Source organism: Lepus europaeus, chromosome 8 (assembly GCF_033115175.1).
Source record: "Lepus europaeus isolate LE1 chromosome 8, mLepTim1.pri, whole genome shotgun sequence".
NCBI lineage: Eukaryota > Metazoa > Chordata > Mammalia > Lagomorpha > Leporidae > Lepus > Lepus europaeus.
The window spans coordinates 12,256,822-12,279,755 of NC_084834.1; the positions used below are offsets into that span (position 1 = coordinate 12,256,822).

General features: G+C 59.8%; 1 protein-coding gene across 4 annotated transcripts; it reads right to left on the reverse strand.

Annotated features, from left to right (window-relative positions):
• Window positions 1-1,515: 1,515 nt before the first annotated feature.
• Window positions 1,516-14,759, reverse strand: DMTN (dematin actin binding protein). Of its 4 annotated transcripts, XM_062199027.1 has the most exons (15): window positions 14,699-14,759; window positions 14,434-14,508; window positions 13,888-14,043; window positions 12,730-12,774; window positions 12,442-12,541; window positions 12,119-12,175; window positions 11,808-11,960; window positions 10,612-10,736; window positions 9,493-9,598; window positions 3,492-3,556; window positions 3,309-3,357; window positions 3,207-3,214; window positions 2,980-3,045; window positions 2,750-2,830; window positions 1,516-2,632 (listed from the first exon to the last, which is right to left on the reverse strand). In XM_062199027.1, the coding sequence occupies exons 1-15, from the start codon at window positions 14,714-14,716 to the stop codon at window positions 2,519-2,521; spliced, it is 1,218 nt and encodes a 405-aa protein (XP_062055011.1). In that variant the 5' UTR covers window positions 14,717-14,759; the 3' UTR covers window positions 1,516-2,518. The 4 variants fall into 4 exon arrangements, with proteins under 4 accessions (XP_062055011.1, XP_062055012.1, XP_062055008.1 ...); XM_062199028.1 differs by lacking the exon at window positions 14,434-14,508 and having other exon boundaries at window positions 14,699-14,750; XM_062199024.1 differs by lacking the exon at window positions 3,207-3,214 and having other exon boundaries at window positions 2,543-2,632.
• Window positions 14,760-22,934: the final 8,175 nt, after the last annotated feature.

The following is a 22,934-nucleotide window of genomic DNA, read 5'->3' on the forward strand; positions in this document are numbered from 1 at the left end:
CGCCTACCACACACACGTCCCAGGGAAGGGGCAGGCGTCTGGCACGGTGAGATAACTGTACGCTGTCTGGGTTCCCGATCCGGCTCGGCTTCCTGCTGCCGTGCACCCCGGGAGGCAGTGGTGATGCGGTTCCTGCCACTCACGTGGGAGACCTGGCTGGAGTTCCTGGCTGCGGCTTTAGTCCCTAGCTCGGGGCCTGTGCTGGTATCTGGGATGCAAACCAGTAGCTGAGACCACGCTCGCTCTCGATCCCTCTCAAATAAACAATCAATCAAATCTGAGAGATTCTTAGACTGTGGTGCTTATTTTTTTAAGAATCTTTTAAAAGAATATTTATGTATTTACTGGGGAGACGCAGCCCCCATGCGCTGGTTCAACCCCCCACCCCACCCCCACCCAGATGCTTGCAAGGACCAGGCCTGGGCCAGGATGAAGCCAGGAGCCGGCAGTTCAATGCAGGTCTCCCGCCTGGGTGGCAGGAACCCAGTGATCCGAGCCAGCACCTGCCGCTCCCAGGGTCTGCGCTGGTCCCTGGTTGGTGTGAGGAGTCGGAGCTGGGAATCCATCCCAGGCACTCTGATGTGGGGTGTGGGTGTCCCACTAGAACTCAGACCAGGCACTCTGATGTGGGGTGTGGGCGTCCCACTAGAACTCAGACCAGGCACTCTGATGTGGGGTGTGGGCGTCCCACTAGAACTCAGACCAGGCACTCTGATGTGGGGTGTGGGTGTCCCACTAGAACTCAGACCAGGCACTCTGATGTGGGGTGCGGGCGTCCTGGCTGCAGGCGGGAGCCCTGTCCCATGTTGCTCTGGTCTCAGCTGAGGGGGTTGGAAAGTCATCTAGGGACATGGCTGAGGCCGTAACTTGGACACCCTCGGCTCACCTGCTCCTCTGACAGACATCTCTGCACGTGCCCGGGGAAGGCAGCCCCTCCCTCCCAATCACCCACAATCTCCTCCTGATCTTCCAATCAAACCGGCACTCCCTGGACACACCGTTTCCTGTCTGGTCCGCTTGGAAGTCCTCGCCAAGCCAGCCACGACCAAATCTCAGCTCCTCCCAAGGCCTGCACTGAGCCCGCTGTTTCCCCTAACGCCCCTCCTCCATCCCTTGGCGTCCCCTGCCTGCTCTGTGACCACCAGCTCACCATACACTCACATTTCTCTGTGTGTGGCCTCCCCATGGAATGGAGAGGGCCCTGGACCCCATGTACTGCTGGGCCAGGTATTGATGAACTTGACTGCTATGGGGCAGCCTTTAGGCCTTGGTGGAAGACAGAAGCAACCTGTCCTGTCCAGCTCCTCTCCACTGTGAGAGCCCTCTAGCCCCCTACTCCCAACCCCCAGCCATCATCCGGAGCCCTGATGGGGCCCTGCCTGGACCAGTCCCTGCTGCTGGGGCCGGGGCTGTGGGAGGTGTGGCTCCATCCCAGGGACCCTCCACCTGCTGTCACCCAGCCCTCTCACCCTGGGCTGGTGGCCCTTAAAGAACAAGTAGATGTAGGGACCCAATGCAACCTTTTAATTCGAAGCAGAGTCCCCTGCCAGCACTGTCACACACACACAAGTGGAAAGGGATGCCAGGGCCTGGGCAGGAACCAAACCCAGACCTGGGTGAAAATATATATATATATAATTATATACACATACGATTGGGAGAGAAGAAAAGCCAGAGAGCAGGGAGGGCAGGGAGTGAGGTGAGGAAAGCAGCCAGGGGTGCCCCAATAATGACATTCTTTAGAGAGTGCAGTGAGGGGGAGGTGCGTGGGTGCTGGGGCCGGGGTCCTGCTGGCCAGGACGCCCAGAAAGGCCCGGCCTGGCCCCTGGACCCCATCCAAGCAGGCCAGAGTCGTGTTGGCCCCAGGCTGGGTGCCAGGAAGCGGGGTCCTAGCTCGACTGTGCTAACGGCTGTGGGAGGCTTTGGATAGGTGGCGTCTCCACTCTAAGCCAAGGCTCCTGGGGAAGCCAGGTCTGGAGCAAGAGGCTTGGAAGCTTGGGGGTTGCAAGTGGAGTACAGGACGAGCCGGGTGCCTCCAGCATGAGCCTGCTCCCTGGGCGCACAGGCGAGCAGGTGGGCAGGGGCAGGGAGCGCCATGCTCGGGCACACAAGGAGCCGAGAGCTCGCCCTGATGGCCGCGTCCTACCCATCCCTGTGCACGCAGCTGGCGGGCCTGGCCCAGTGTCCCCTCCGTTGCTCCTGCCTTCCTCTGGGGACCCTCGCTTGGGGGGTGGAGGCAGGGAGGGGGCACAAACATGAACTCAGCTAGTCTGGCCCCGGGGTGGGGGGCGGGGTTTGCCTGGGCAATGAGGACCAGGGAGAAGAGGAGGAGGCCCCCAGGGCCCCAAGCTCCCTATTGAAGGAACAGTGTCCACTGCTCTCTGCACCACAGCGGGCCCAGCTGCCTGCCACACCTCGGCCCCACCTCCCCGCGCTGGCAGCTTCCAGGTGAAGAGCATGGTTGGGTTCCCAGGGCCCTGCGGCGGCGAGGGAGGGGTCAGCCGCGGGCCGCGGGGCGTCAGAAGAGAGAGGCCTTCTTCTTCAGCTCATTGCGCTTCCAGAGAGCCAGCTTGCCGAACTCCTCGGGAGACATGGCGAAGACCCTGGAGAAGTCCTCGGCCGACAGGTGCCTCTGCGGAGGGGAAAGGGGGCAGGCGGGGGGCTGTGCCAGCTGGCCCACGTGACACGCTCGGACGGGAGGCCCCACCAGGCCAGGGTGCCCACCCAGGGCCTTCTAGGGCCCGCATACCTCAAGCCGCATCCGATCCACACCTGGCGGCAACTTGGTGCGCCCCCTGTTGGTCACCACCAGCATTTCGTAGGGGTAGATCTGGGAAGGACCGGGTCGTCTGAGGCTGGCGCCGGGAACCCCCTCTTCGACTCCCCCGGCCCCCTCTCCACCCTGCAGAGGCCGCTGGGGTCCATGCCACTTTGCATCCCCGCTCCCCCCGCTCGAGGTGGCCGCCCCCTGCCCCTCACCTTCTGTTCCAGCACACAAGGCAGGGAGTTCCCCCGGTCCATCCTCCCACTCTGGCCCTCTCCGTTCTGGGGAGACCAAAGCCGCAGTGAACCAGAGAGGGCAGGGAGGCCTCTCAGCCTTACCCTGGGCTTCTCGGCGGCCCCTCATCCCCCTGTCCCGCCCCGACGGACACTGCCTGGCGACGGCTTCCAGCGCTCCTCCGCCTGCCCCTCGGCGAGGCACTCACCTGCAGGCCTGCGGGAGAGAAGGGCCAACCACTCAGAGGTCTCCACACCTGCCCAGGCCACAGACCCCTCCCGCACCAAAGGCCCCCGGCTTCGCCTCTCACCTGGGCTTCCGGAATCACTCTCCGATGGGCTGAAGTCCGTGGACTGGAGCTGGAGGGGGCATGAGGGGGTCAGAGAGGAGGCTGGGAGGGCTCCTCCCCGGCCCCCCTCACGGTGGGCTTCCTGAGGGCACCACTCCCAGCCCCCTCCCCGGGCACCCCTCTCCCGAATCTCAGAGGCCTTACCCGGCTTAGGGTGGTCCTGCCGTAGGCAGGGAGAGAAGATGACTTGGATGTCCCTGGGTGCAAAGCTGCAAAAGAGACCAAGAGGCCCTGGGCCAGTCAGCCCCTAGCCTGGGCAGGGCGGGGGAGGGGGATGGGGGAGGGGGGAGGCTCCTGGTGGGCTTCTGGGGTTTCCAGCCCCGACCTGTTCCCTTCAGCAGGTGACACAGTGTGGGTGTTTCTGTCTACAACTAGAAGTCTACAGCCACTGTACAGCACACTGCACAGCCATACCCCGCTGAGGTTCTGGCCTAACATGGGCTACTGGGCAGCGTTCATGAGAAAATGGTATTAAAAGATAAGGTGACTTTGATGCAAAAATTTGCTTGAAACCCATGCATACGAGGGAGTCCTCAAACAGTTCATGGAAAATGCATATTAGGAGGGGGAAAAAGCATGGATTTCCAAAAAGTTTTTGTACCACAATAATTCCATTTCCTACCAATTTTTTGAAGCATACGCATACAAATCAATCTAAAAGCCCAATCAAAATGACTGAATTATTGCAGTTTTATTAACATTGTTAGTAATTGAATTTTACTTATTTTTTAAAGATGTACTTGAATGGAAAAGTCACACGGGATGGGGCAAACAGGGAGGGAGAGAGAGACAGAGAGAAAGAAACGGAGAGATCTTCCATTTGTTGGTTTACTCTCCAAATAGCCAAAACAGCCAGAGCTGGGCCAGGCCAAAGCCAGGTGCCTAGAACTCCATCCATGCCTCCCACATGGATGGCAAGGGCCCACGCACTTGAGCCATCCTCCACTGCCTTCCCAGGCGCACTAGCAGATGGCTGGATAGGAAGTAGAGCAGCCGGGACTCTGATATGGGATGCCAGCATCGCACGTGGTGGCTTAACCCACTGTACCACATCGCCAGGGCCCAGTCCTGGAATTTTAAATGTTTGGCTTTATGACACAGAAACAGTCACTTCCCCAGGCTGACAGGTGCGAGACTGTACTAGCTCATACACTTCCCAGTCGCATCCCTGGATGTCCCGTTTAATGGGCTGCCTTTGCTTCCAAGCACGGCTGAGTATGATTCAAGGGAACAAATAATACGAGTTCTTAGAAGGAACTTTGTCCCTGAGAGCTCCGTTTCCAGTTACGAGCAGTTGCCGGCCTTCTGCGGCCACTGTTTTAACCAGCATGTGTGTAAGTATTAGCCTCCTGGAGTCAAAGCTAGGAGAGCTCATCTAATCAACAAGCCCAGTGGGCGAGAACAAATGGGCTTGGGGGTGGTCGCCTGTCTTATTTTCACATAGAAAACGTGCAGCCCTCCCACCAGTCACCAAGCACCGCGGGAGCATTTCCCAGGAGACATCTGCACGCAGTGGCCGTGGCCTTGGGGAGCGCCGCTCGGGATTTCTCACGCCAAGCGGCTCCTAGGATGCTTCTTTGCGGGAGGGACCCTTCCGAGGACCCCGTGAGATCAGATGACACTCCTATCCATGACTCCGGAAATGCGAAGACCGACCAGACAGGATGGTACCCTCCGTGTCATGTGACGGTGGAGCACACGCAAGTGCAGGGACGCCAAAAGTGACGCTGACGTAGGCCTCTGCTGTTCCAGCTTCCGAGGCTCGAATGGGAGTTAAGGAGCTGCCTCCCAGGCGCACTGGCAGGGAGCTGGATGCACCCCAGTTCTCCAGTTCTGGGGTGTCTGCACTGCCCCGCTGGCCCCCTGCCCACCCCCACCCTGCAGCTGAGCCGCTAGAGCCACTAACTGGCTCCACCAGCACCCCGATGGTGCGGCCCGGCCCCATGGGCCCCCAGCACCTGCCTCACCCCGCATCTCCCCTCCCCATGTGGATCCCAGCCAAAGGGAAGCCCCGTGCCATTTCTTCCCCTTCGGAGCTACTGCGAGTCCTCAGCACTCTCACCATGCCTCCCCCTGCTCCAGGCACACCTCAATGCCTGCCGCGTCCCTGGAGACCCTCCGGCCCCACCCACACACTCACACCCCGCAGGCCCGGAACCAGACTCCTCCTCTTTCCCCAAAACTCTGCCTCTCAAATGATCTCGAACCCCGACCCCTGCCTCCCTCCTCTCCACACCTAATCAGGCCCTGGATTCAAGGCAGTGGACTCGATCGCCTGGGCAGTTCTCTGGACCCCACGTATATGAGGGCGCATCAGAAAGTTCCCGGATGGGGTGGACGCTGTGGTACCGCAGGTTAAGCGGCCTTGTGGACACCAGCGTCCCATATTGGAGTAGCAGTCTGAGTTGTGGTGCTCCACTTCTCTTTCTTTTTTTTTTTAAGATTTACTTATTTATTTGAAAGAGTCACAGAGAGAGAGGGAGAGACAGAAAGAGATGGAGAGACAGAGAGAGAGAACGAGAGATGGATCTGCTGGTTCACTCCCCAGATAGCTTCTCTGGTCAGGGCTGGGCCAGGCTGAAGCCAGGGGCCAGGTCATGTGCTGTGGCACAGCGGGTAAAGCCACCGCCTGTGACGGTGACATCCCATGTGGACGCTGGTTCATGTCCCGGCTGCTCTACTTCTGATCCAGCTCCCTGCTAATGGCCTGAGAAGGCAGCAGCTCAACTGCTTGGGCCCCTGTTGCCCATGTGGGAGACCGGGGTGGCGCTCCTGGCTCCTGGCTGGCTCTGGCCTTTCTCTCTCTGTCTCTTTTCCTCTCTCTGTCACTCTGCCTTTCAAATAAGTAAATATTTTAAAGAAAATCCATGGACAGGGCAGGCGTTGTAGTATAGTGGGTTAGGCACCACTTGGATGCCTCTGGTCAAGTTCCACCTCCACTTCCAATCCAGCTTCCTATTAGTGAACCTGGGAGGCAGCAGGTGATGGCTTAACTAGTTGGGTCCCTGCTGTCCACAGGGGAGATCCAGATGGAGTTCCTGGCTTCTGGCTTTGGCCTGCTCCAGCCCTAGCTATTACAGTCATTTGGGGAATGAACCAGCAGATGGAAGATCTCTCTCCTGCGCTGTCTCTCTCTCTCTCTAGCTCTGTCCCTCTTTCAAATAAATAATTTTTAAGAAGGCCATGTACAAATGAAATTAAAAGGTAAGTTGGGGCTGGCATTGTGGCATAGTAGGTTAATCCTCCGCCTGCACTGCCGGCATCCCATATGGGCGCCGGTTCGAGTCCCAGCTGCTCCTCTTCTGATCCAGCTCTCTGCTATGGCCTGGGGAAGCAGTGGAAGATGGCCCAAATGCTTGGGCCCTTGCACCCATGTGGGAGACCCAGAAGAAGCTTCTGGCTCCAGGCTTCAGATCAGCACAGCTCCAGCCGTTGCAGCCATTTGCGGAGTGAACCAGCGGATGGAAGAGCTTTTTCTCTCTTTCCCTCTCATTGTCTGTAACTCTCTCAAATAAATAAATAAAATCTTTTTAAAAATGTTTATTTTGGTCTAGTTTTTTAAATCCATTGATAGCCGGCGCCATGGCTCAATAGACTAATCCTCCGCCTTGCGGCCCTGGCACACCGGGTTCTAGTCCCGGTCGGGGCACTGGATTCTGTCCCAGTTGCCCCTCTTCCAGGCCAGCTCTCTGCTGTGGCCAGGGAGTGCAGTGGAGGATGGCCCAAGTACTTGGGCCCTGCACCCCATGGGAGACCAGGAGAAGCACCTGGCTCCTGCCATCAGATCAGCGCGCTGCGCCGGCCACAGCGCGCCAGCCGTGGCGGCCATTGGAGGGTGAACCAACGGCAAAGGAAGACCTTTCTCTCTGTCTCTCTCTCTCAGTGTCCACTCTGCCTGTCCAAAAAAAAAATCCATTGATAGTTTTTTTCATAATACATATTTTCCATGAACTTCCCAAAGATCTTTGGTATACACAATTTCAAAAAACTTTTTGCATGAAAATAAACATCATTTGGGGCCGGCACTGTGGCGCAGCAGGTTAACGCCCTGGCCTGAAGCGCCAGCATCCCATATGGGTACCAGTTCCAGTCCCGGCTGCTCCTCTTCTGATCCAGCTCTCTGCTATGGCCTGGGAAGGCAGTAGAAGATGGCCCAGGTCCTTGGGACCCTGCACCCACGTGGGAGACCTGGAGGAAGCTCCTGGCTCCTGGCTTCAGATTGGCACAGCTCCAGCCATTGTGGCCATCTGGGGAGTGAACCAGTGGACAGAGACCTCTCTCTGTCTCTACCTCTCTCTGTAACTCTGTCTTTCAAATAAACAAAAATAAATATTTTTTAAAAAGAAAATAAACATTATTTAAAAATATTTTGTTTATTTTATTTATAAGAGAGACAGAAACAGCTCCCATCTGCTGTTTCTCTCCCCAAATGCCCAACAGCCAGGGCTGGGCTGGGCCAAATTAAGGAGCCCAGAACTCAACCCAGGTCTCACATGGGTGGCAGGGACCCAAGTACTTGGGCCATCTGCTGCTGCCTTTCCAGGCTCATTAGTAGGAAGCTGGATTGGGAAGTGGAGCAGAGCCTCAAACTCAGGCACTCTGATTGGGGATGTGGGCTTCCCAAGCAATATCATAACCACAAGGCCAAATGCCAACCCCGAAACTTATCCTTTAAAAATTCTGTTTTTGGGGCTGGCGCTGTGGTGCCACAGGTAAGCCACCACCTGCAGCACCAGCATCCCATATGGGCACCTGGAGTCCCGGCTGTTCCACTTCGGATCCAGCTCCCTGCTAACGTGCCTGGGAGAGCACTGGAGAACGGCCCAAGCATTTGCACCCCTGAACCCACGTGGGAGACCTGGAAGAAGATCCATGGCTCTTGTCTTCGGATCAGCCCAGCCCTGGGCATTGTGGCCATTTGGAGAATGAACCAGCGGATGGAAGACCTCTCTTTCTCTCTCTCTCCCTAACTCTGCCTTTCAAATAAATAAGTAAATCTTTAAACAGCAGCAAAAAATATTCCATTTTCCATGAGCTCTGTCAAGTACCTGTTAGTTTCGGCCCTTAGCTGGGACTATTGGACCTCGTGCTAGATTGTTCCCAGAGATGGCCAGCACCCTCGTCACCTCCCACCCTGCGGCCCCTCCATCCAGTCTCTCTCCTGCCCTTGAGTCTAGGCTGCTCGGTGACTGCTCAGGCCCCCAGAATGCAGTGCAATGGACTCCCAAGGCTGGGCTTCCAGAGATCTCTTGGTTCCCATTTCCTAACCCGCGAAGCCACAAGACCCGAGGAAGCCCAGGCCGACCTGGGCGCTCAGAGGCAGAACCCCCCTCCCCGGTCCATGGCACCTCCCGCCTGCCTCGCCCCCTACCCCGGCTCCTGGGGTTCGAAGCTGCCAGGATCTCCGTGCCTCCACCTTTGCTCCTGCCCCATTGCCATGACTGTGACACTGCCTCCCGGCTCACTCCGTCTCCTCCTTGGAGCCTCAGGGGCACTCCCCCACCCCCAGGCCTTGGCCTTGGCCTCTCATGGGACACCTGCACACCTGTCACCTCTCATGACGCCAACCGGACTGCACCCAAGCCCTGTTTCCCTGTCACTCCCCACTGACCACAGGGCCCTGGGGGACGTTTTTCTCCCTAGGGTACCTCCCGTGCCTGGCACAGCACAGAGCCTCAGTGAACACCTGTTAAATTAAACAAGGCGCGGCCTTTGGCGCTGCTTGGGAGGCCAGCATCTCATATCAGAGCGCCTGGGATCCAGCCCCGGCTCTACTCCCAATCCAGCTTCCTGCTATTGCACACTCGGGGATGGCGGAAGGTGGTGCCCCCTGCCACCCACGTGAGTTCCAGGCTCTTGGCTTCAGCCTGCTCCAGCCCCAGCCATTGAGGGCTCCTGGGGACAGCAAATGAGAGCTCTCTCTCTCTCTCTCTCTCTCTCTCTCTCTCTCTCTGCCTCTCAAATAAATACAAATTGTTAGAATTCAGCTGCTGATTCTGCTCCAGCTGTCGCTATCTTTTCTCACGGCACGTGGGTGCGTGGCTGCTTCCCTCATGCCTGGGAGCCAGGGCTGCGTCTTCTATGTCTCACAACTGGGTCCCCAGATACAGCCGGCTGGCTCATGGCGCCCGCCCCCTGCACTCACAGGCGTGTAGGGGCGTCCGGTCAGGCAGGGAGCGGGTCTTCCTCCGGATGGGCAGCGACTTCTCCATCTCTTCTTTCAGGATCATCTTCCCCAAGTTGGAAGTCACCTGAGGAGGGAGAAAAGAAGGCGGCGCTGGGCTGGCACTGTGGCGTAGTCGGTTAACCCACATGGGTGCTGGTTCGAGCCCCGGCTGCTCCACTTCCAATCCGGCTCCCTGCTAATGGCCTGGGAAAGCAGTGGAAGATGGCCCAAGTGTTTGGGCCCCGGCACTCACGTGGGAGACCTGGAAGAAGCTCCAGGCTCCTGGTTTTGGCCTGGTCCAGCCCTGGCCATCGTGGTCATTTAGAGAGTGAACCAAGAGATGGAAGACCTCTCTCTCTCTCTCTCTCTCTCTCTCTCTTTGTGTCTGTAACGCTGTCTCTCAAATAAATAAATAAATAAATCTTAAAAAAAAAAAAAAGAAGAAGAAGAAGAGGAAGAGGAAGGCGCCAACACTCAGATCCTTGATTCTCATCTGCACAAGGGTGAGAACTGGGGATGGCACCACGTAGGTAGGGAGAGGGGGTGGGGACTGGGGCGTGGCTCCCAGGCGGAGCCAGGGTCACTCAGCTCTTGTCCGAGATGCAGCCACCTTGGGGCTGGCTCCTTGGGGAAGCTCTGGCCCAGGGGCCTCCTCGTCCCAGGTTGCCACACCGGGCCCAGCACAGCACAGCAGAGGTGCCCTTTCTCTAGCTCCCGACACGCTCCCCCCTGGGGACCAGCAGCCCACGCTCTCCTTCCGCTTCTCCCAGCAGCTGGCCCCAGTGGCACGGCCCTTGTCTGTGCCTTTGACCCTGGTGAGCCGGAGCACTTGGGAAAGAAAGGACTTCCTCTCTTGTTCGGACAAGGACGAGCCCCCTGACCCTGACCCTGACCCTAACCTTAACCCTAACCCTAGCCCTGACCCTGACCCTGACCCTAACCCAACCCGACCCCGACCGTGACCCTAATCTTAACCCTAACCCTAACCCTAGCCCTGACCTTGACCCTGACCCTAACCCAACCCGACCCCAACCCTGACCCCGACCCTGACCCTAACCCTAACCCCACGCAGTGTGGGAGTCGAGGGCCAGGCGCTACCTTGCTGAGCTCCTCCTTCTGACGCTCCCTGAGAGCCTTCATCTCATCCCCGGAGTCGTCATCCTCCTCCTCCTCCTCCTCCTCGGCCCCCCTCCGGGAGGCCTTCCGCTTCCTCCATTCCGTCTCTAGGAGACACAGGCACAAGCAGGCAGGGCGGTCAGCCAGTCCCTCGTGGCACAAGCATCGGCGGTGTGCACAGCACTGGGCTGCATGTCCAAGGGGGCTCTGTGGATTTTCCCTTAAAGATGCATTGATGGGGCCCGCGCTGTGGTGCAGCGGGTTAAGCCGTGGCCTGCCGCACCGGCATCCCATAGCAGCACGGATTTGAGTCCTGGCTGCTCTACTTCCTATCCAGCTCCCTGCGAAGGGCCCAGGAAAGCAGTGAAAGATGCATCAAGTGTGTGGGCCCTGCACCTGCATGGGAGACTGGGAGGAAGCTCCTGGCTCCTGGCTTCAGATCAGCACAGCTCCAGCCATTGTGGCCATTTGGGGAGTGAACCAGTAGACGGAAGACCTCTCTCTCTCTCTCCTCTCTCTCTTCCACTGCCTCTCTGTAACTTTCAAATAAATAAATAAATCTGTTTCAAAAAAATCAATTACAAAATGTGCAAGTTTATTTTAAAAAAAATAAAGATTCATGTATGTATGTATTTGAAAGGCAGAGAGAGAGAGAGAGATCAACTGATCTTCCATCCACTGGTCCATCCCCCAAATGGCTGCAACAGCCAAGGCTGGGCCAGGCCAAAGCCAGGAGCCAGGAGCTCCATCCAGGTGGCCTAGGCCATCTTCTACTGCTTTTCCAGGTGCATTAGCAATGAGCTGGATTGGAAGTGGAGCAGCCAGGACTGGAACCAGCGCTCATGTGGGATGCGGGCCCCATAGGCGGTGGCTTTACCCGCTACGCCACAAAGCCAGCCCAGTAAGAGTCACACTCCTCTTCCCGGAGCCTGGGGCAACAGCAGCAGCAGTGTGAGGTGTGTCTAGTGAGCGACCCGAGAACTGAACAAGAGTGGGTAGGTAGCTGGCGCATGGGGCGGCTGACACCAGTGCTGAGAGACCCCAGGGAAGGGCTGGGCAAGGAGCTGGTGGGCTCAGGGGTGGGGGTGGGGCAGCGAGGACCCGTGGGGTGGGGGCTCGGGTGGGCGTGGACAGCAGATGCCAAGCAGTGGGGAGAGGTTCTCCCTAGTTTCTCCTACCCACGACGGCCAGCGACGGGGGGCATGGCCAGTAGTCCGTCTCGATCTTGGCCGGCTGGTTGGGGTCGGGGGGCTGGGCCGCAGGGAATTTGGACGACTCGATGATGAGGTCTTCGATGAGGTGCTTGCTCTGAGGACTGCCTCCCACGGACTCTGCAGGTGCAAGTGCAGGTCAGAGTCAGTCCCGCCCCTACCCCCGGCCCCGCCAGCCCGCGATAGCGAGGGGGCGGGATCACGGCCTGTCACTCCCCACTCCGCACCCCCCCCCCCAACACTGCCCCAGTGCGAGGCAGGAAAGGGCTGAGCCTCACCTCTCTGCTTATAGATGGGCGGCTTCTTGTAGATGTTGGAGTCTGGCCGGGTGGTCTCTGCAAGGGGCGGGGGGGGGGGTGCGAATCAGCTGATGGCAGCGGCAGGGAAGGGAGGTGAATGGGATGGGGGAAGGTAGTGGGACTGGGACTGAGTCGAGGTCCTGAACCTGGCCTTTAGGGGAATCCCGCACTGTGCTGCCTGGTGGGAGCCCTGCCTGGGGTCCTGGCATCAGGGGACCCAGCTGGACGTGTGGGGAGCACGCACCCCAGAGAGCCAGGGGCTGGGAGGGAGAGGATGCGGGCTCCCCGACAACCCAACCTACCGGGATGGTGGAAGTGGGGCAGGCTGGTCCGCGGGGTCCCAGTGGCTCTCGGGGTTGCGGCCTGCGAGATGATTCCTGGGGACCGGCTCTCGGCCCACACCTGCGGAGTACACGCGCGTGAAACTTGCTGAGACCTCCGTAGGGTCTGACACCTTGCCCCAGCCCGCCCCAGGGGGCTGTCATGGCCCAGAGGGACAGAGCTAATCGAGGCCCTGGTCAACCCTCTAGACGTGGGTGGGGGCCCCGTCAGTGCACAGAGGGGCGGGTTGGGGGGGGGGGCAGACTCACCTCCGGGGATGGGGGTGGCGATGTGGACTTGGGTGAGAGCGAGCGCTGTAGATGGAGAGAGGGGCTGGTCAGAGCCATGAGGGTGGCAGTCAACCCTCAGACCTGGAACCAACAAAGAGCCACTTCCTCCCCCCAGCCTGGTGGTGCACGCCTTCCTGGCCAAGTGCTGGCCACCTCCTCTCTGCCGGCTCCCAGGCTGGGCCTCCGTCCTGCTCCCTGGCCCTGCTAGACAAGGCCCTGGATCCTGCCAAGGATGCGGGAGGAAATACGCAGGCCCTGGGAGTGGGGGTGGGGGTGCCTGGTACTCTGAGGCCAACAGGAGCCTTGCAGGGACCCTGCCCTTAGAGACTAGAGGACGAGCATCCTGGGGCTGGGGCCGGCTCTGCGGCTGGGGAGCAGGGGCTCCCCGTGGTCTGGCCTGTCTCCCTGCTCAGCCATGGCACCCTATGCCCCTCAGTATGGGTGACAAGCACCCACTGTGCATAATCTCGTGCACCCTGACCGCCTTCTGGGGTCACCTGTGGCTTACAGGAGGGGAAACTGAGGCCACAGCACCACACAGGCCAGCTTCCCGGCCTCCAAACCCAGTGCAATGGGCTCTCTGCAGGCTTTGCCTTCTGCCCATCCCACCCTGTTCCCCGGTGCTGGTGCCATACAAGATGGCCTCCTCCGCTCCCTGCCTCCTGGCCTGGCTCCAGCTGCCGGCCCTCTCTGCCCACCCTCCACACCCCCTGGGTTGGTTAACTGGGGGGGGGGGGTTGTGTTCCTGTACCATTCCCTCCAGGAAAGATAGCACTAAGGGTGGGGGCATTTGGTGTAGAGACGCCCACAACCCAAAACAGTGTCTTGGTTCGAGCCCTGGCTCGGCTTCCAATTCCAGCTTCCTGCTCAGCGCTCTCTGGGAGGTGGCAGGTGATGGCCCCAGTGGACGGGTCCCTGCCACTCATGTGGGAGACCATGAATGAGTTCTGGGCTCCTGGCTTTGGCCTGGCCAAGCCCTGGCTTTGCGGGCATTTGGGGTGGGGGTGGGGAGACGTACCACTGGAAGGCAGAGCTCTGTAGTCTGCATTTCAGATAAAATAAACACAAGCAAGGCTCAGAGGCGAGCCCATCACCGCCTGTGTGGCTAGGCAGCTCCTTCCCAAGTCCCCGGCTCACCTCCCGGCTTCTGGGCAGCTCCACGTGTTCCAGGAGGGAGTAGGTGAAGTGGGGCTCGTAGATCATGAGGTCGGGCCGCTCGATGTCCAGGATGGCCTTGTCCTTGGGGATGGCAGCCAGGTCCTTGTAGCCCAGCACCTGATTGTCCATCTTGGCCTGGGGGCGGGCAGAGGGGGAACAGTGCAGGTGGAGCTGGTGTGCCTGGCCAGGGCCCTCCTGGGGATGCTGGCCCGGCCAGCCAGACTTCTGGCACAGCAACCAGGAGGGCACGGGCCAAGGCGGTGCCACCCCCTGCTCCTTAAAAATCACACTGCTTTCCAGATTTCTCCTGTTGCCACAAAGCATCCTGGGCCTTTACCTAGCACTCTGGGAACCAGGAGACAGAACCAGGCCAGCAGCAGTGGGGCGTGGGGGCCCCCTCTGCGTTGTGGGGGGCATCTCTGCTGGCCACCACTGGCAGGACCACCACGCAGGGCTCTGTGAGAAGCCCCCTGCTCCCGCCTCCCAGCCTGCAGGTGTGGAGGAGGGGTACCAGGGGGTACTCACCACGATGCTGGAGGGAGAGCCCGGCACACTGGAGTCGCGGGAGGAGCTGACGCTCCCAGGGGAGGTCAGTGGGTGCTGGAGAGAGTGAGAAGGCGGGCGCGTGGGCAGGTGTGTGTGCGTGCGGGCCGGGGGTCTGCCCTGGGCCTTGGGGACCCAAGCGCTGCGCTGTGGGCGGCCACCAGGTGGCGCGGTCATCCCCCCTACCCACCCCGACCCCGAGCCCGAACCCTACGCCCCCTGCTCGGGCAGGCGCAGCCCCACACACCTTCTGCAGCCGTTCCATGCGGCCGCGAGCTCGCGGGGCGGTGGCCGGCACAGGCGTGCGCGCGGGGCGAGGGCGCGGGGGCGTCAGGCGCGGCCCGGCGGCGGCGGCAGGGGCGTCCCAGCGGGCAGTAGCGTCCTCATCCCTCAGCGACTCTCCCTAGCGGGTCTGGGGAGAGAGGGAGGCCGGGCAGCGGTGGGTGGGTGGAGGCCGAGGGCAGCCCCGCTGGCATCTCGGCCATTGTCCTCTGGCTGGGCAGGAAATGACGGCAGGGGTCGGCCCCTCCGTGCCCTAGGCAGCCACACCTGCTTCAGCCCCCGCCCGCCCCGGGAGAACACGGGGTGGGGTTGGGGTGGGGTGGGGAAGGACGCCCAGCGGTGCCCACACCCCTTCCCTGGCCCAGGCCTGGGCCGCACCCCGGGCTCCCGCACAGCCCTGGAAATGCGGGGGCCTCGGCTTCAACACTGCCCTCTTGCTGGTCGGTAGCCGTGCTGCCTGGGGCCCCCTGCTGCAAAATGGGGACTCGCCACCAGGGGCTTCAGAGAGTTTGTGGGAAACGGGATTAAATAAGTTCACACAGCGAGGCCTTGCGGGGAAGCTGGACCCCAAAGGGTCAGGCCACCACTCCTGAGGCCCGCATCCCATAGGGGCGCCGCTCCAAATCCCTGCTGTTCCACTTCCTGCTATGTCTTGGGAAGGCAGCAGAAGCTGGCCCAAGTGCTTGGGCCCCTGCACCCACGTGGGAGACCCGGAAGAAGCTCCTGGCTCCTGGCTTTGGATCAGCTCAGCTCCGGCCGTTTAGGCCATCTGAGGAGTGAACCAGCAGATGGAAGACCCCTCTCTCCTTCTCTACTTCTCGCTATAGCTCTTTCAAATAAATAAAAAATAAAATAAAAAGTTTATTTTGGTGCAAAGAAATTGAAAATAGCGTAGTGTCTGCAAAATACACACTGTCTATCCAGCGGCATCCCGCACGGTGCCTGTGTTCTGCGGTTGCTGTCTGAGCTCCAGATGAGTGATAACACACAACATGCTCAAAACATCACACACTGCAGCTGGCAGCTTGGCAACTGGGACTTCTACCTCCCCAGGGCCCAGGGCACTCCGGCTGCTTTTCTGTAGCCACTCTGCTACAGAGACTTGTGAGACCCCTGTCACTGGGGGCTCCTAGTCTTATCACCTAAGCTCCGTATCAGGACTCCCTGCACCTGCCCACAAGCAGCTCCCCTCCCCCTCCAGTGCTCTGCCACCCCCTCGCCTCCCTGATGACACCTCCCTGTGGGAGGCCTCCTGGGCAGTGCCCACCCTCACTCATACACTCCTCTCTGACTGCAGGGGGAGTAAGGACCTGGTATCAGGCCCCCGCCTGGCGGGGGGACGTGTTTTCTTCCTAGCATAGCTGCCATTTCTCGACTGTTCCTTACGTGCTAGGCACGTGGATGAGCAGGGATGGCAAGCCTGCCAGGTGGGCCTGCTTTACAGACAAAGGGAACTGAGCCTGCAGGGCGCAGAGCTGGAAATGACCGCGCCTTGCCCACTGTGCCGCATCTCTCAGGCTTCTTGGGACTCTAGAACTGTGGCGTCTCCGGCCATCAGAGTCCCGCCGCGGCCATGGTGCCCATGGAAAGGACATTCCAGAGCCCCACGCTTCCTGTGCTTCCTAAAACTCACGTGGCCACGCTGCTGATGAGGTGTCCAGATGTAGGGTGACCGCGGCTGTGACCTGGAAGGGCTTCAAGCTTGTGCTCTCACCCCTGTCTTCCCTGTCAAATGAGCTCTCCACGGGGCCGGGGCCCGGGCTGTGGCGTAGTGTGTAAGGCCACCACCTGCAGTGCCGGCATCCATATGGGCGCCGGTTCGAGTCCCGGCTGCTCCACTTCCAATCCAGCTCTCTGCTATGGCCTGGGAAAGCAGTAGAAGATGGCCCAGGTCCTTGGGCCTCTGTACCCATGTGAGAGACCTGGAAGAAGCTCCTGGCTCCTGGCTTTGGATCAGTGCAGCTTTGGCCATTGCAGCCATCTGGGGATTGAACCAGTGAATGGAAGACCTCTCTCTCTCTCTCTCCCTCCCTCCCTCCCTCTCTTTCTCTGCCTCTGTCTCTGTCTCTCTGTAACCCTGCCTTTCAAATAAATAAATAAATCATTAAAAAAAAAAAAAACATGAGCTCTACACTTGCTCAGCCTTGAGATGAGACCAGCACCTATGCGTCCACCCACCCTCCGGTCATGTGGAGCTTTGTCCGTCCATTCAACAAATACTCTCTGAGCAGCTGTTTGTGGCTAACACAGGGCGCCACTGGGTGCTAAGTCTTATGGAGGACAGAGAGATCGGAGACGACTCCCAGACTCCCATGCAGAGTCCAACCCTACACTGAACCCTAAACTGTGTGCGCTGATAAGATATGCTTACGGGCTAGAGAAGCCGGGTCAGGAGGAGGAACAAAGGAGTTTTGGAGGAGGTGTTTGGAGGGTGCCCAAGTCGAGGTCCTGAACAGAAGAAGGGATTCTTTTTAAGATTTATTTATTTATTTGAAAGGCAGAATTACAAAGAGAAGAGACAGAGAAAAGAGAGAGACAGAGAGAGATATCTCCAATCCACTAGTTCACTTCCCAAATGGTTGCAACACCCGGGGGCTGGGCCAGGCTGAAGGCAGGAGCCAGAAGCTTCTTCTGGTCTCCCATGTGGGTGTAGGGGTCCAAGCACCTGGGCCATCCTCCGCTGCCCTCCCCGGCACATTAGCAGGGAGCTGGATGGGAAGTGGAGCAGCCAGGACTGGAACGGATGCCCATATGGGATGCGGGCGGCGGCTTATTCTGCTACACCCCAATGCCAGCCACCCCCAAAAGGGATTCTCGACTGAGGAAGCAGCAGGGGCAAAGGTGGGGACATGGAGACACGTGGGGTCTGCCTGGGGCACAGCGGATGTGGCTGGATCATGGCACTCAGGGGGCAGGGATGGATTTGGGGCGAGAGGTAGGGGGCCCAGAGGGGGTAGATTGTATTCTGAGGGCAACAGGGGCCATGGAGGGGGTAACAAGCTCTTTTAAAGTATGGCAGTGACAGCTCCAAACATTGCTCTGGGGAAACAAATGTAGCTACATCGGCCAGGCAGAGGGACACCAGCCAGGAGGGGGTGGCAGGTGCTCGGGCGGGGACTGTGGAGATGAGGATGGAAAGGGGGCACACGACACGGAGAAAGCCCAGAGGCAGCGGTGCCAAGCCCTTGGGGGCTGCCCTGGGAGGGAGGTGACCCGGAGTGAATGTCCTGGAGTCAAGGAGCTGGGGGCAGGGCGGGGCTGGAAACAGCAATGGGTGCCCCTGCCTGGAGGGGGGAGTCTGAACAGGAGGCTGCCAGGGGAGAAAGGAGGCCCATGGTGGGGGGAACCCTGAGAAACACCTGGAGAAGTAGAGGCAGAAACGACAAAGAGAAGAAGGGAAACCCGGGTGCCCGTGCCTCCAGCGGGCAGGGGGTGAAGGTAGTGGTCCTCGTGTTTCAGTAGCTAGTGTGCCATTAATGCGGAGAGAGGAAGCTGTTCTGGGGAGCAGGGAGGAAGGGCTCGGACGGGGATTCCCTCCAGCAGGGGGAGAGGGGGTGCTGCGGGGCTCTGGGGGAGAGAGAGGGAGCGTGGGCCTGGCTGGGCTGTGCAGGCAGAAATACACTCCCTACAAGTGTGACAGAGTGTGTGTGTGTGGGGGGGTGGCGCTGTGGTACCAGCATCCCTTATGGGCACCAGTCCAAGTCCCGGCTGCTCCACTTCCGATCCCGCTCCCTGCTAATGCGCCGGGGACAACAGCAGAAGATGGCCCAAGGCTTGGACAGCTCCCAGCTTGGGATCAGTTGCAGCACTTGGGGAGTGAACCAGAGGATGGAAGATCTCTCTCTCTCCCTCTAACTCTGCCCTTTCAAATAAATAAATCAATCTTAAAAGAAGAGGAGGAGGAGGAGGAGAAGGAGGAGGGAAGGCAGGAGGCCAGATCGTGGGGAGGTGTGGGAAAAGGGGAGACTTCAGAGCACAGCAACCTGCAGGAGCCAGGGCCGCGGGAGGCGCTGGGGCCGCAGGGAGGACGGGACTGGGAAGAAAGTGGGTGCTTCTCAGAAGGCAGAGGCGTGGGTAAGAAGCCGGGTAAAGACAACACCAGGCATTCCGCGGGGGCCGGCTTCTGTTTTCCCACTGTGAGCGACACAGACACAAGGCCAAGTGCAGTCCTACAGGTGCGGCAGAGCCGGAGAACCGCTGTAGGAGTCCCTCAGGGGAGCACAGTCAGCAGAGCCCACAGGGAGGAGAGTGGACAGCTTTGTCCATGGGGAGGAGAGTGGACAGCTTCGGTGTGCTTTGCAGTCTCGGGCTGAGCCTGGGGCTGGCCCTAGGACTCCCTCAGGAGCATGTGGAACGGGACAATGACTGGCTGCCCAGGTGAGGAGGGAGGTGAGGGGCCAGGCGAGTGATGTCTCAGGTGTCTGTGGTTATACACTGAGACCCGGAGTCAGAGGAGGCATCTGGCACAGCAATTAAGACCCTGTTGGCGACCCCTACATCCTACATGGGATTGCCCGGGTTCAAATCCTGGCTCTGCTTCTGATCCAGCTTCCTGCTAATGTGCACCCTGGGAAGCAGCAGGTGATGGCTCAGTACTTGGTCTCTGCCACCTGCCGCATGGGAGGCCGGGATGGAGCTCTGGGCTTTTGGCCTTGGCCTGGCCCAGCCCTGGCTGTTGCAGTCATTTGGGGAGTGAACCAGTGTATGGAAGATTCTCTCTCTCTCTCTCTTTCTGCCTTTCAAGTAAAATAAATAAACATTATTTGTTAAAGACCCACACTCACACGAAACACCAGGCCACAGCACAGCCACTCAAGGCCATGATTCAGAACCACAACGTCTGAGCCACATCACAGCGACAGTCCAGGACGAACGTCCTGGCCGGCACCACGCTCACCACCTCCCCCCGTGCTCGTTGTCCACTTAATCCTTGCGTTCCCCAGCCTGTGACTCGGCCGTGATCTCAAGTTTGTCCATGAGGAACTGAGGGCTTGGGAGCAATAATTGGGCCTGTCTCTGTGATCTCTAAAACCATTAACCACCACACTGCCCCACGCAAGAGGCCCTGAGCCCTGGGTCTCTGCCCTGTCCCCCTACCCCAGCTACTTCTTACCTGCAGCCGTCCACAATCCCAAGCCCAATCCCTCCATCCAGCGCCCCCGTCTCCTGCAGCCTCCAGCCCTTTCCTCTCCCTGCCGGCACACACGTTCAGGCCTCTCCTGTCCCTACACACCTCCCGTCAGCCTGGCCCCCTGCTCGTCTGCCCCTCTTGGGAAAGTGAGGCTGCCCCTGCCTCTCTGCCCTCCGGGGCCCCGACAGCCACTCTGGAGGATACCACATCATCCCGCACCTCTCCCCTGCCACCAGTGACGGCCTCTTGGCCACTTTCTTAGCCCCTTCCTTCCTCCCCCGGCTCACTCCTTCTCTCAGCATTCACGGCAGGGGTGGGTGTTTGCTTAGCCATGTTGCTTGGCAAACCCCCAACCCCAAATCTGAGCTCGAGGATTCCAACTTCCTAAAAATGCACGCCTTGGGAGGCAGCAGGTGATGGCTCAAGTCCTTGGGCCCCTGCCACCTGTGTGGGAGACCCAGATGGAGCTCCTGGCTCCCTGCTTCAGCCTGGCCAGGCTCCAACGGCCAGGGGCATTTGGGGAGTGAATCCGTGGATGGAAGATCTTGCCTTGTCTGTCTTTCTCTGCCTCTCAAACAAAATGTTTAATATTCATTGCACACATACTGTATATCAGACACTTGCATTTTAATGTGGGACCAGTCTTCCGAATAAAGTTCTTAACTCTTGGAATTTTAGGCTGTTGGAAGACCAGGAGGGGAAATATTTCGAGGTAAAGCAGGGTGAATGTGTGTGTGTGTGTGTGTGTGTGTGTGTGTGTGTGTGTGAGAGAGAGAGAGAGAGAGAGAGAGAGAGATCCTGGTCTTAAATCACACCATGCAGGCAACTGCCGGCTCCGCCCACGTGCGGCCCCGCCCCCAGCGCTGAAGTCCTCCCAGGTCAATGAGGCTCTGGCTGCACCTGCTCCGGGTTCCGCCCCCTCCCATCCACGCACACCCGCGCCTGTGTACGTGCCCTCGCCAGGTTCCAACGACCTCCAGGGATAAAGAGACCAAGAGGGCAGGCTGCAGCAGGAAGGGCGGGGGCGATGGCAGGGAAGGGGAAAGCGGCCGGCGGAAGGCACTTCTCAGCTCTCTCTGGCTCCGGGCAGACACCAGCAGGCTTCCCACCCTCCCACCTCAGCCCCACCCTGCCCAGCTGCGGGTCCCTGCTTTATCTGAGCCACCAGCCCAGCCCCACCTCACACCACCCACCTCTCATCTCCCCGGCAACCCCAGCCTCCAGGCTGTGGGGATGGCGCGATAAGACCCGCCCACAGGGACCTCCCGGCTGACGTGCACCCCTCACGGGGCCCTGGATCCAGGTAGGGGCTCGTCCTGACCCTGGCTCCCTGCACGGGTACACGGAGGCTTGCCAGCAGCCTCTTGAAGCTGCCCCCACCCCGTCCCTGCTCCGTGCAGTGCCCAGGAATGGTACTGTCACACACTCTCTCTACACTTCACCCCGGCTAGGGATGAAGAAAAAACAGGCAGAGAGGTTAACTTGTCAAAGGCCACCCAAACAGAAGCCAAACAGAAATGCCTAGCCAGGCGCGTCCAAAGCCAAAGCTGACCAAAAGTCTCTTCAACAAGTCCCCAGAGATGCCACTTGGATCGGAACTTAGGACCTGGGCTCCCGCGTGCCAACCTTGGAGGGGGAACCACCCCCGGTCCTGCTGGCCGACCTCACCTGTAGAGAAGGAGCTGGCCCTGGGGGTGGGGGGAGCTGGCTGCGGGCCTTAGGGCCGGCCGGGCAGGCTGCGGGTGGTGCAGACCGAGAGCCAGTCAGGCAGGGAGGCGAGCTGTCCCATGGGGCTGGGGTCAGGCCGGGGCCGGGCACTTGGCCCTCGCCTTTTTTCCGCCTTCATTCACAGCCGTGCACCGCCTCGCCGCCTCCCCTCTCTCCGATCTTCCTGCCGTCCCTTCCCTTTCTCTCCCCCTCCCGGCCCCACCCCCGCCGTTACTGTGGCAACAGCTCAATGCCAGAAATACAGGCAGGATCCAGCTAGGTCACCGGTTTCCCAAAACAGCATCCCGGGGCGGAGCCGGCGGCAGGGTGGGGCCGGGAGGGGCGGGGCCAATGGTTCGCCAGAAGCAGCTCTTCTTGGGGCGACCCCAAGCCCTGAGCCTTTTCCCCGGGCTGGCAAAGCCCCATTGCTTCTCCTCTTCTCCCTTCCTCCCGTCTTCGGTTTTCTTTCGTTTAACCTTTGCTCTCCCGCCATGCAACCCTAAAACAGCACCACCCTCCTGCAGGAGGGGGCAGGGGGCCCAGAACCCACCTGCCCCAGGCCCTGCACTCTCCATTCCCTAGAGGAGTGGGCCCAGGTGACCCTTTTTGCCCCTCCGACCCCACACAAACGTGCTTCTGTGTGTCTGCTTTGTCTTTGGTCTCTCTGGCGTGGGTCTCCATCTTTCTCTCTCTCTCTCTCTCTCTCTCTCCTCCCCCTCTCCAGGCACCCTCTGAAGAGGTGGCTCAGGCCCCAGCCTGTTCCTGCTCTGACCTCTGTGTATGGCTGGTTGTGCTGCCCAAGCAGGGCCCCCAGAGCTGGGGAGATGCCTCCCACATTTCAGCTGTCTGCATCCGGGCCTCCCCACACACCAGCTCCCAGAGGAGAGAACTCCAACACACAGCCACCCACAGGTGGGGAACCTCAGGTGCCTGACAGCAGGCACCGAGCAGAGAGTGACAGGTGTCTGTGGCCCAGAGCCACAGCTGCAGAACTCACGCACACGGTGCACACAGGCGCACACGGGAGACTCCACCACCATGTTGCCAGCTCACACCCCTACTCTCCCCCCAGTGAGGCACCCACACAGTCACACACGGAGCTGCAAGGAGGCCCACACGCACCCACCCACTAAGCCTCCCCCTCCCCCCCGCCCTGTGCATGGGTACAGCCACACACACAGGACTCCCCACCCCCCACCGACCAGCCAGCTCCAGCCCTCACAGCTCAACAGCCCTGCTGCTGGCTCTGCTCCCTGACTCATACAGCCTGGGAACCAGCTCCTGGGAGGGCAGCCCCAGCTGCACCGGCCCAGCAAGGCCAGAGCTAGGAACAGGGAGCCCCAGGGCGCGCCAGGGCCCGAGT

Excerpts from the sequence above, each read along its gene's own strand:
- DMTN (XM_062199027.1), bottom strand. Across the intron at positions 9,599-10,611 it reads AGAAGGAGGAGCTCAGCAAG|GTGACTTCCAACTTGGGGAA; the intron begins GTAGCGCCTGGC and ends CTCCCTCCTCAG. Across the intron at positions 2,831-2,979 it reads CTTGTGTGCTGGAACAGAAG|ATCTACCCCTACGAAATGCT; the intron begins GTGAGGGGCAGG and ends GGTCCTTCCCAG.